The sequence below is a fragment of the Trichoderma citrinoviride genome (assembly GCF_003025115.1).
Source record: "Trichoderma citrinoviride strain TUCIM 6016 unplaced genomic scaffold BBK36scaffold_23, whole genome shotgun sequence".
NCBI classification, from domain to species: Eukaryota; Fungi; Ascomycota; class Sordariomycetes; order Hypocreales; family Hypocreaceae; genus Trichoderma; species Trichoderma citrinoviride.
Genome location: NW_020194731.1, coordinates 38,273 through 50,574, shown reverse-complemented (window position 1 = coordinate 50,574; position 12,302 = coordinate 38,273). Strand labels below are relative to the sequence as shown.

At 52.1% G+C, this 12,302-nt stretch overlaps 2 protein-coding genes across 2 annotated transcripts; one reads left to right on the top strand and one right to left on the bottom strand.

Annotated features, from left to right (window-relative positions):
• Positions 1-3,061: 3,061 nt before the first annotated feature.
• BBK36DRAFT_1131027 (transmembrane amino acid transporter) lies at positions 3,062-4,543 on the top strand (the record flags this gene model as incomplete). The annotated part of the gene is made up of 2 exons (XM_024891908.1): positions 3,062-4,420; positions 4,484-4,543. 2 exons carry the CDS (start codon positions 3,062-3,064, stop codon positions 4,541-4,543), a joined length of 1,419 nt encoding a protein of 472 aa, XP_024745043.1.
• A 364-nt stretch (positions 4,544-4,907) lies between these two features.
• On the bottom strand, positions 4,908-7,028 carry BBK36DRAFT_1173189 (hypothetical protein; the record flags this gene model as incomplete). Its single annotated transcript, XM_024895838.1, has 6 exons — positions 4,908-4,935; positions 5,243-5,714; positions 5,850-6,162; positions 6,244-6,546; positions 6,604-6,671; positions 6,809-7,028. The coding sequence occupies 6 exons, from the start codon at positions 7,026-7,028 to the stop codon at positions 4,908-4,910; spliced, it is 1,404 nt and encodes a 467-aa protein (XP_024745042.1).
• Positions 7,029-12,302: the final 5,274 nt, after the last annotated feature.

Genomic DNA, 12,302 nt, shown 5'->3' with positions numbered 1-12,302 from the left:
TCTACTGGTGCATACTACTCCAGACTCTGGAGAAGCAACGCGATCACGTCTATTTAGCTCTCAAGATGCGTTTACGAGTACGTAAAACATCTCAAGGGGTTTTCCGGGGCTCCAGACGGGGTTGCTTTCACCCCGAGATTTCCATTGAATAAGAGATTGTCATGATGATGCCCGCTCCGCGCACTTCCCCAGGCTCCGTAGTTGGACCCTTACGATTGGCCCAGTCAGAGCAACGCGGCGCAAAGGTTCATTTCATGAATGTGGAGAGCAGAACTCTCTCCATGAGCTCTGCCCCTGCGTCGTCCCTGGAAGATATGCGGTCTGCGGGCATGTTCGTTTCATGTACGAGTAGTTTCGCGAGGTCCGGCCTTCAATGGCTCCCTGTATGGTTACATATACTGTGTGGACTAGGCGCAGGATACATCGCGGTCCGTTACTTCGTACCTGAGCTCCATGCTACGTGGCCGACAAGTGCGATGGGATGCAGATGAAAACACGAGCCGTTCGACCATCTACAGTGACGCCAGCTGAGACGCCGACTTGAACGTACCGACCTGCGCCCCTTCTTTCCACCGCAGCAAGCAGCACAGAGATGCAGCGACGGATGTGATCGAAAGGGCTCGGATTTCATGGACAGAACGAGAAACAGACCTTGCAGACGTCAGCACATCAGGAGGCAAATGGCTTGCCAGCAACGTGATACCACATCAGGTTTTGGTCTAGCTCTGCTCTAGGTATCTTTCGAGAAGGCGCATGGAAGTGATCGCCGGCATTAGCGCGAGAGAGCTAGTCCAAATGAGGTTAATTTGCGGAGGGTCTACTGCAGGTGACTCGGGGCGGAATTGAAAAGGCGTAAAACCGGCGAGGGAGGAAATAGAAAGGAAAAATCAGCACGGCCGGAGCGTGCTGCTGGTGGCTGGAGATGGCTCGGTCTGTACAGCGGCTCGGCCCCCGTAAGGTTCGCTAGGAGGCCCTCGAAGACCCCTGTAGCCCAGCGCTAGAAGCACTAACCAGGCTGCTGGACAGACTGGACCTGCTGGAAGGGGCAGCGCTAGCCGAGGCGCTTCGAGGCTTGTTGGTCTTGGGTATGGCTCGAGACGGAAGGCTGGGCAATGGCCTGTCTGCCAAGGGTGACGAGCAGCGCAGGCAGGGCTTGTCTGGACGGAGAGATTTGTGCCCCGGTACCTCCGTTTGGTGCATAATGGCCGGTCTCACGCAGGGACGCGCTTGTACTCATACTTGAACGCGGTCCGGCAATGAGTGCCGCAAGGTGGTGTGCAGATTTTTTAGCCACCCATCTTGATCGCATCGACTAGAAGGATCCGGGCTGGGGGGGGTTCGGCAGTGTCACAGCTATACCGGCGTCTTGAGAATTTGAAGAATTCCAGTTGCGATGCCGGCACGTTTGGTCAGTAAATCGGATGATTCCCTTGACAATGAGAGGAGCCATTCTGGTACCAGCTGTGGCCTGGAGCCCAGCTTTGGTCTTTGCGTGGCCACACTTACTCGTACGGGTACTTATTCGCATAGCACTGTCGCTTGGTCGCTTAGACGAGCTCCGTACCTGTCCGTGAACAGGCATAGTTGTGAGAATCTCAATTGGCCACTGCGCTGGTCGGCGAGGGATTATTCGAGCGAAACAGAGGCGAAATGGGTTGCCTGAACCATCTTGGCTGGAGTCTTGACACATGAAAACTGCCACTGAGTCGCAATAGGATCCATCTTGTGTTGCTTCAGCGAGTAGCATCGAGGCAAAGAGGCTGGCCTCAGTGGACTCGGTGGAATCGGTGGGCCGGCGATGGGACAGGCAGTGGGCTTTGCAGTGGGAACGTGAGTGGACTTCTGGTGGACTAGTGGGGGAGAAGAAGCAAGGAGAGCCTTGGCCCTACAGGGTCAAATCCCAGTGCGAGGTCCGGGATGTAAACGCAATGACGTTTTGGGTCCGGGGCTAGAAGAAAAGAAGGGAAATTCCTGAGCTGCGCAGGACCCACTTGGCCGAAAGCCTTGCCTTGCATCCCATCAAACGACACTCGAATCCATGACTGTGCGATTTGATCACGGAACAGGCGGCAGCCCCGACGATGCGATGCTATGCAGGTTCAACCGCCGTGATTTGCCTCGAGACGTAACAGCCAGGCCTCGAACTTGGTTTTTTTACGTACAAGAATGCGGAGACACGATGCTGGCGAGTGATTGTTTTGCGGGGGAGGAGATGAACCTGATCTGGGGTAACGAAGGGGCCCTCATCAGCTGAAGAAGGGGACAGGATCAGGGCAGTAAGCAGCAGACAATGGGAAGCATGAAGGAGAAAGAAAGAGACGATGATACGGCTGCAGCGGTTCCCCTCTTCCCTGCGTCTCTGCGGAACGAGCTTCGAGCTGGCCAAAGTGGAGGATCGGCCGAGGGTCTAGATGCCAGCGAGGCTCGAACAAATAGACATGGACACACGACCGCTGTTTCTTCCTTATCAGCGCCGATGGAGCGCCGAACCCGGAGAGTTGTTTCCCCAACTCTCTATCCGTTTTACTTTCTCGCGCCAGGACCCCGGAGGCGTTCGCGGCGAAGATCTAAGCAGATAGCCCAGGCTTGACGTCTACGCCCACTCCGTCCGTGGCGCTTCTGCTCCGAGTGCGCGGCCACCCCGGCCACATTTCACTTATCTATCTTTCCTCGTTTGGCCACGCAGATGCGGCGCCTGCAACCTTATTAGCCCTGACAAACTAGATGTATGTAATTCGTCGTATCATCGGAATGGGGGCGCTGGTTAGACATCGTCCTAGATCTGCACGCACCATATGTGTCCGGTTGGGGGGAGTAGTATTAAACTCTCCTCTCCCCCCCATCTCCGCATTATTCGCCTCGTCTCCTCTTTCTTACCTTTCCATCGTCTTTGGCGGATTTATATAAAGAGACTTGCTCTCTTGCCACTCCGCTCCTCCTCCCTCCTCCCCCCTCTCTACTATCATTCTCTTTCATAACACATATTCTCATCAACCCCTGCTCCTCTCGATAGTTGAGTACCGGCATCACATCCGCCTCGGTACTGCTATCGGTATTCGCCATGTCGAATACAACCCTTAACATGCACTCAGACTCTGAAAAGAGTCGCAATGATCTCAAGGAGGTCCCCAACCGCGATTTCAACGTACTCGCGGGCGAAACGGGCGCAGAGTTCCGCGAGGATGCCGAGCGAGCCATAATCGAGCAGGGCGAGCACAAATTCAACCGATTGGGATGGAAGCGCCTCACCGTTGTTCTCATCGTCGAAGCCATTGCCCTGGGTAGCTTGTCTCTCCCCAGTGCCTTTGCCACCCTGGGCATGGTTGCCGGTACCATCTGCTCTGTCGGCCTGGGTCTGCTTGCCATTTACACCAGCGACCTCGTCGGCATGGTCAAGCTGAAATTCCCCGAGGTTGCCCACTACGCTGATGCTGCCAGACTGGTTGCTGGCAAGTTTGGGTATGAGCTTGTCGGTTTCATGTTCGCCTTCCAGCTGGTTCTGCTCATCGGCTCCCACTGCTTGACGGGCGCCATTGCCCTCGGCCGTATCTCAGAAGATGCCATCTGCTCTGTGGCCTGGGCCGCCATCTCCGCCGTCGTGCTCTTCCTCCTTGCTCTTCCTCCCAGCTTCACCGAGCTGGCCATTTTCGGCTACATCGACTTTGCCTCCATCATCATTGCCATTGGTATTACCATGATTGCTACTGGTATCCAGGCTCACAACGCCGAGGGCGGACTGTCTGCGGTCCCCTGGTCCGCCTGGCCTAAGGAGAACCTGGGCTTCACCGAGGCCTTCATTGCCATCACCAACATTGTCTTCGCCTACAGCTTTTCCATCTGCCAGTTCTCCTTCATGGACGAGATGCACACCCCCAAGGACTACAAGAAGTCTATCTGGGCTCTGGGCCTTATCGAGATTGCGATCTACACCCTCACCGGTGCCATCATCTACGCCTTTGTCGGACCGGATGTCGAGTCTCCCGCTCTGCTGTCGGCCGGCCACCTCATCTCCAAGGTCGCCTTTGGCGTGGGCCTTCCTGTCATCTTCATCTCGGGATCCATCAACGGTACCGTCGTCGGACGCTTCATCTTTTCGCGAGTGTTCAAGGACTCTATCATCCGATACATCAACACACCGAAGGCGTGGGCGATCTGGATTGCCATGATCGGTGGCCTTACTATCATCGCCTGGGTCATCGCCGAAGCCATCCCCTTCTTCTCCGATCTTCTGGCCATCTCCTCGTCGCTCTTCATCTCGGGCTTCACATACTACTTCCCCGCCATCTTCTGGTTCGTGCTGCTGCGCGAAGGAAGCCCCTTTGAGAGGAAGAACCTTGTCCACCTGGTTCTGAGCAGCATTTCCATGATCGTCGGCCTTATCGTGCTGGTGGGCGGGACCTATGCCAGTATTGTCGACATTGTAAGTTCCAACGCCACCGACCTTTGTATTACTCATAGACTTGGTACTAATGCTTGACTACAGAAAAGCCAATACGAAAACGGAAGCGTACGAGGACCCTTTAGCTGCGCATCGTCGTCGTAGGCGACTTGTACAATTTATGATGTATCATTGTACTTTTATTTTTGTTTCCTCATGACGATATGTACTTTGTATTTACGCGTTGTTGGTCATTTGATACCAATTAGATGAAAGCAGTAGAGAGATACCAATAGATGAAGCGTGGCGTTTCTACTACCGAACACGAATTCTTCCCGTCCCTTGCGGCATGAAAAACTGCCCGAATCTTCAGATGTGTTGGGAATTTTCTAGAAAAAGAAACTTTGTGAGGCCACGAAAATATGCCGGGCCTCAAAATTGCCGAGATTGATGGCCCCGGATAGATCTCCGATGATCACCGGCTACCAGATTTGGTGAAATGTGAGAGAGCCTAATCGCACTATTTTTTTCAGGGACTAATGAGAAGTGCCTGGACACTATTGATTTGATAGATTAATAGATTGTATATCTTTGGGGCATTTCGCCTGGTGCCTGATTACCTCGATGGGGTGTTATGCGGTACCTATGAAGAGGCTCGAGGTTGCGAAGTTTGTATGCGGGTGTGGAAAAAATTTCCACTCCTTCAGCGGCGCAGTTCTTTCTCATTTTTGCTTCCCCTTTCATATATTCCCGATGAAAGGGACTGTTTCGCGGCGAGGCAGCCCACGCCTCCTGGCGTCCGGATCAGACAGCATGGAGAGAATTTGCATCAGTGACCTGTGCCCTGAACGAAAGCAAACCGACCTCTCCTTATCCCTGCCCCATATCTCGGTGCACGTCTCCAGTGTTTCGAGTATCGTCTGTCTCGGCGGAATCGAAAATCCATCTGCGAGAGGTGCATCTGCCTGCAGCAGATGAAGGCCGGCCGTCAGTGCAGCAGCAAAGAAATCCAGCTTGAACAGACGGCCTAACAGATCCCGATTATCGGGATTCCCTACGTGCTCGCAAAGATCGCGATGATGGACGAGGATTGCGAGGCTGCACTCAAGAGAAGCCCAGTATGAGACTGGATGCAGCGTAGGAGCATTGGTGCGTAGTGCGTGGCAGCGATGGAGCACGAGCAGGATGCGGCGGAAGAAGATGTCGAGGACGGCCCGCAGAGAGGGATGTCCACATCTGGGGTGCTCTAAGGTGGTGGTCATCAGACGTTTAATGTCAGCATTGTATTGCAGGATCTCGTCATATGAGGGCTTCTCTCCATCACGATTCACTCTGGCTATGATGTTGCAGATGGTGGGAAATGAGTCACTCAGGGACAGCCAGGGACCGTATTGCTCCGTATGAGACAGGAGGGCATCGTGCGCCTCGTCTCTTTGAAGGATGTCTTCTGAAGAGAGGAGAGACGGCATACCGGTTATGGCCGCCGTTTGTATGCAGAAATAGACGATTGTGATCCATAGGATATGCCCAGATTGCCATTCCGAAACAGTCACCGCATGATCATCTATAGACTTTGGAGTCGCAACTGGCGGTTTGTGGAGGCCGATGCAAACTGCGAGTCGCACGATGATGCCGAGCAGCGACCAGCTCGCGTCAAACGACCAACATGTTCCGTTAGCAAGCTGCTTGGCAAGGACCATGAGGCAAAACGTCCGCATCACGGATATACTCGGCCGCACCATGAAGGTTGTCCGGGCCAAACAGGACTCGGCTGCCAGACAAAGCTCGATTGTCGATGCCGAGTCTCGAGTCACAGCGAAACATCCAAGTGCGAGAACCATGAGGTAGGTCGATAGTCAGGAGACGTCAGTCTGCGCGGCATCTTCCCAGAAACAATTGATGTCTTCGAGGAAGTGAGGAGGGTCGAGGATGGGATGTACCGGCTGGTAGAGGGCGAGATAGGCGTCGACAAAGGCATCGCAGCTGTCCCTGTGGCTGTAGATGAGGTTGCGGACTTTTTCGAGAGAGGACGAGTATTTTATTGCACCAGGGGAGTTGAAGGGAAAGTTGCTGGGGAGGAGAATGTCGGTTGAGCAGTCTATGTCAAGGATTCTGATGTCTTCGGCATGAACAAAAGTCTGGCCGATGTTGAGTGCCGAAATTTCGAGCTTATTCTCTGCGGTTAGCAAGCTGCTCTGTTTGCCAACCCCAAATGTTATTCTCACCCGGGCTATGAGGGCTTTCCAGTGTGTCGTTCCTCGGCGCCGTGTGCGCCACGACGTGAACAACCGACCTTGAGTCGATGACATCGTGTGCAAGAGAGAAGAGCGCGCTGTCTCCTTTTGATGGCTTTGGTGTCTTGAAGTTTACTTGTACTCGTTTCGGAAGACGGCGCGGAGTGGGCGCCGGGAGATGATGTCTGCTCCGCACTTGGTTCCGAGCGCATCGGTGAGGTTCGGCTTGCGGCATTGCTCTCAATAACGAGAGGATTCGGCACTGATGCTGCTATCGCTTGCGCCAAGCCGTCGGATCGAAGTGAGCAGTCGACTTTGGCTCTGTTGCATCGCTCGCACGACGGTTTGGTCTTGTCGCAGCGGATTTTCAACAGGCGGCATCGACTGCATGTCCTGATTTGCCTGAGGTTGGGCATTTGGACGTCCAGTCAACTCTTTATTCCATACGAGGTCTGATGCGTCTATAAGCTCCTACGAAAAGAACTGGTGTCTGCGTCTAGCGACTTATCCTATAGTATATATGGTATGCCATACATACCTGGATCTGAAAAGCTTACAAATGACATGATGTCTGATTATATGAAGCGCGTTTAGACAATATGAGAGAAGCAGCTTCATTTTGGTCGAATCAACTGATGCGACGTGCATGAAGGATTGGAAGTCTCCAAAGACCAAGTCGAACTACACCTCCCTCGGCCGATGATACAGCCTGCTAAAGGCCGAGTGGCAAGTCAGCTGTTGGTCGAAGCATTACTAAGTCCCCGTTCTCCCCATTGCCAGAAGAAGGAATTGGCCGATCCCCACTTAGCTGAAGTGATCTTGCATAAAGTCCGAATGCTACCCTGCTTGCCTGTGTACGAGACAAGGTTACTCGCTGGTTTCAGCAGAACCTGAGATTCAAGGTTGGAAGTCCTTCCACGACAACCATCTCAGATGCCTCGAGAGCACTTCATGAAGCTACCCCACGGGCCTCTCCGTCACATACGACCATATCCATTGGAAAATACGGGATCCCGTCAAGCTCTTCTCTTAAGTTTAACATCTTTCATTTTTTGCCTCCCGAGAGTCTAAATTTGGAGTCACACGATTCCGTTTTTGGAGGACAGTGAACACCGCGCTAAAGAAATTTATATATCACTGTCAAATCACCTGACCCAACCAAGCCCAACCCAAAAAAACGGTGCTTATGACGACCGTTTTATACACGGTGGCAGTTTCGACATCAGTGGTGTTGTGTGCAACCCGACATTTACAGGCATGGCCAGCTATTTGGTTTGCATACCTCCAGATCTATTTGTTATTCTCTGCCATTTGCTTTCCTTTATAATGCTTTTGTCACGACCTAATCTCCTAATCTCTTATGCAACTACGACGGTACGTACCTAGGAAGAACTACAGGCTGAGAGACTAAGGTAGGTAATCAACAGATTGGAGCGATGGAGCGACTTGCTATACTAGATCGCAGAACCTACACTTATTTGATAGATTAGATAGTCAGTCGTTGACATTGCAATAAGATTGATCACTGCTTCAACCTACCAGCTGGATGTAGTAGCATTTCCTGCTGGCGCCGTCCCACTGCGCGATCCAGCCTGCCGGCACCTGCGGCGGCGCGAACGTAGGGCCGTTATTGCTGGGCGAGGTTGTGCCGGTCATGATTGAGGAGGGAGTTTGGCTTGGAGACGCGCAGCTTCTACGCAGGGCACAGCGTAGATTGCCTTGTGAAAAAAATGTAGGCGAGAGAGAGAATGTGGAATGGAGACCTGCTGAAGAGTTTGTTCAGCCTCTCAGTCTGGAGGGGTTGTTCGTGTGACTACGGTGGTTGTTCGATGACCGGGGCCAAGCAAGCGACTTTGATGGCGAGACGCTTGCAGTCCTGTCCGAGGTCTTGCAATCGTTTGGATTGCTGAGCTGAGCTGAGAGTAGTGCGGGCAAAGGCCGTACAGGTAGAGGAGAGGGCAGCGGCCCTGCTATACTGTCTGGCCAGCCCGAGTCGAATCGAGTTGAGGTTGCAGCAGCGCTGAGGGGCGGAGTTTCCCAGGGCACCCTTTTTTTTATTCAAGATAGTCGTCTACGACACTTGCACGGCCCGTGTCCTGGCTGGGTGAGTCAGAAGTGGTGCGGATGTCTGTAATTGACGTGCGAGCGCTTCGAAACTCTAGTATAAGCAGCTTGTGTGCACATACGACACTGCAGACAAACATCCCAGTTTCTTACTCAACTCTACAAGTTTGTTATAATCTAAAAAGATCATTTTATATCTATGCTAAATGTAGAGGTTCTATTTCCTTAAAAACGGTGTAAAAAAAAAACTAACATTATAAATACTTCACCAGGTCTCGAACCTAAGACGTCTTAGACAAAAAAGTGGCGTCCTTCTCATATATGCTTCTTTGATTACCAGATGCGCCAGCACCACGACCCGAAGGTTTCCAAAATCTTTACTAGCATAATATATATACCAATAGGCCAGCTCGCACTACACATAACATCATGACCTGTCGGCCAAACTGCCGCAGACTCTAGAGAAGGCAGCGCATGATTAAGGCAGGTAACCAACAATGTTGCTTGCTAGGGTCTTGCTTACAGCCTTTTTAATTTCATCCTAATAGATTTACGCAGCGAGATTTAGTACATGCATTTGTTTACGCAGCTTAGTGAACCCGCGCTTTAATTAATGGCACGTGACCCTAATGTGGTGGTGGGCGTAACACCGGTCCCGAACTGACTTTATCAATGATGACCGATTTAACGATGGCTTCACATGCGGAAAATGCCGGTCAGGCACGAGGATGAGGATGCAACGGAGAGATTGCCCCGTTGTCCCCCAGCACTTACCTAGTATTCTGTACAGTCCTGCCAATTTCGCATGATAGGAAAGAGCTGGAATTCATTAGACTACCTTAGGTAGGTAGCTGGCGAGCAGGTTCCTTCTGTCTTAAGGGAAAGAGCCCTAAGAACCAACCTCGAGAGAGAAGGCGCGCCCGATCAGCAGCAGAAATTAGGCATTATAAATTCTCTCTTTCAACTCCCGTCTGTTAATGTCTTCTTCTCTTCTTCTTCATGCTTCATTTAATTTAGATGTGAGATACCCAGGGTCAAACCCAGGGGGACCAATCCTTCTCATACAATCTTTAAAACCTCTCTTACTTAGCATAGCTTCTCATGTCAAGGGGGCGTCTAATATATCCTTCCGGCTTCATTCGCTCCATGTGAACTATTTTTAAAACATCCCGCTTAACTCTCAATCTCGCAACCTTTTTTCATTAAGTTCTAGGTCTTATACCTGGTCTTGAAGAAGAAACCCACGAGTTGTCCGAATTATGCCAGGGCTTCTAGAGTGACCACAACTTCGCCACCCCATTACTCGTCGGCAAGTCGACATAGCCTTAGTACTCGCCAGCCAGGCCGTCGTAGGTTCATATTCAAGGTTCGCAAAGCTGCTCTCAAAGCTACGGTCAAACAGATACAACAAACAACACAATTAGCACCTCTCCATAAAGGTCAGAGAACGCCTAGGTTTTCTCTCTCATAGATTAGAAAAGGCAAAGCTGTACTAGAGATCAACCAGCAGGCCGCAGCATCTGCAGGATGGTCATAACCGCATTGTCTATCGCAAAGTCGTAGATAACGCTGCTGTAAAGCATATCAACAAGGGGCACCACCACCATCATAAGGTTCAGAATAGCCAGCCCAGGTAACCGGCCATATTTATCTATCGGCTTATCCGCGCTATAGTCAAGCAGCAACTGTACAGTGCCCTTATCCCCCGCCTAGGCAGCCATCGCCAAGGGCGTCTAGCCGTGCACATCCATAGCGTTAAGGCCGGCCTCGTCAGCCTCAAGCAACATCTCCGCAATAGCCTTATTACCGGCTCTAGCAGCGCAGTGCAGCAGGATCTGCTCTTATTCACTCTTTATTCTAACATCCGCGCCTCTATCAAGAAGAAGCCATACAGTAGACTCTCTGCCTAACATAGCGGCAAGGGCAAGAGACATAAAACCCATAGTCAATTTTGCGTTAATATCAGCACCGGCCTCTAGAAGAAGCCATATAATGGCCTCGTTCCAATAGTAATGGCCATGGCCAGCAGCATATCAGCATCAGACATGCTTCTCAGGTTAACGTCAACATAGTAGTCAACAAGTAGCTTCACAACAACCTCATGCTGCTTAGCAATAGCATACATAAGCAATGTCAGGGTTACGTTAGTACCGTTCTATGCATTAACATCAGCCCCTGCCTCCAGCAGTAGCTTAGCAACAGCCACATTTCCCTAGACGCTGGCGATCAGAAGCGCATTATACTCACAGTTAACGTCTGTCATGTCAGCGTTAGCGCCCGCCAAGATCAACAGCCGCACAATAGCTTCATGCCCTACAAAGCTCGCTATCATAAAAAGAGTCCCGCCCAGCTATCCATCTTGCACCTCAATATCGCCAGGATCAGCCTCAGAGAGTAGTAGTTTTACCACCTCTTCCTGCACCTCAAGGCAAGCCTGCGTAAGAGATAACAGCGTCGTTTCTTAATTCCTCATCGTCTTTATAAGACAGGCGTCAATCTAGATAGGCCTTTTCCCTCCTAGTATAAATTCCACAACAGCATCATGCCCCTCACAGGCAGCCACAACATGCAGCATCTGGCTCTCCCTGGCAATAGCAGCGCTATCAGAGAACGTAGTGATCGAAACAAACAATCAGGGCACTGGACTCAGGTGTCGTGATGAACAACGAAGTGTAAATGCGATGAATGAAAGTGAGATGCAGAAACTAAGCTAGCTACCAAAGCGTGGGCGCAAGTGTCAGGACCAGTATGGTCCAGGTCAGGTGCGGCGGCACGTGATCCGTGACATCCCCGTTGCAAAAGAAGCATGGTGTCCACGCCATGGAGAGAAAAGAGAAAAGAGAGATAGGGAAGAGGTATACTTCATACAATAGCTCAAACAACAAACAGTAAAATAAGGAAAACAATGTAGCCATGCCCCAGTTTACCCATGTCCCCGTTTTGTCCTTCATCCGTTCACGTATCCCGTCCTGAGTTACCATTCAATGCTCAGAGTCCCAGTGTCGGGGGCAAGGTCTCCCCAGGGGTCTTGACCATCGTGGTCTAAATGTTGAGCGGCAGGCATCGGGTTGTAAGCCACAGCGGCAGGGGCCGAGTCGTCAGCCACCGCGGCGGCACCCGAGAGGCTGATGTCGGTGGCTGGGGTGGGGGCGCCAGACGCTCCGGAATCTGCGGCCAGTCGTGCTGCCTTTTTCTTCTGGTTCCTCCGTTGGTTCTTCTTCCAATGCACGCCCTTGGGAGTGTTGTGCGGGTCGGAGGTCGGTCGTGGGGCGGACGGAGGGGCGGTCGGATGGTCGTTCGGGTCGGAGGTCGGTCGTGGGGCGGTTGGACTGGGTCGTGACGTGGGATCACTGGCTGTCGGAGTGGCTGCCGTGATCGCCGCGAGGTCCAGTCCAGCCTCACTCAATCGCCGAAAGAATTCAGTGGCGATTCTTCGTTCCTCTTGTTTTTGCTCAGACTGCAGCTGGGCCGTCTTCTTCTGGTTTTTGGTGCGGACCAATTTTTTGCCTGGATTTCCCTGGTCCTTGGTGGCCGGGAAGATGGTCCGCACCATGTCGTCCAGAGGACGGACGATCCCTTCGTGCTGAACTGGGCGGGGGCAGTTGCGTCCAGCGTGCCTCCCCTTG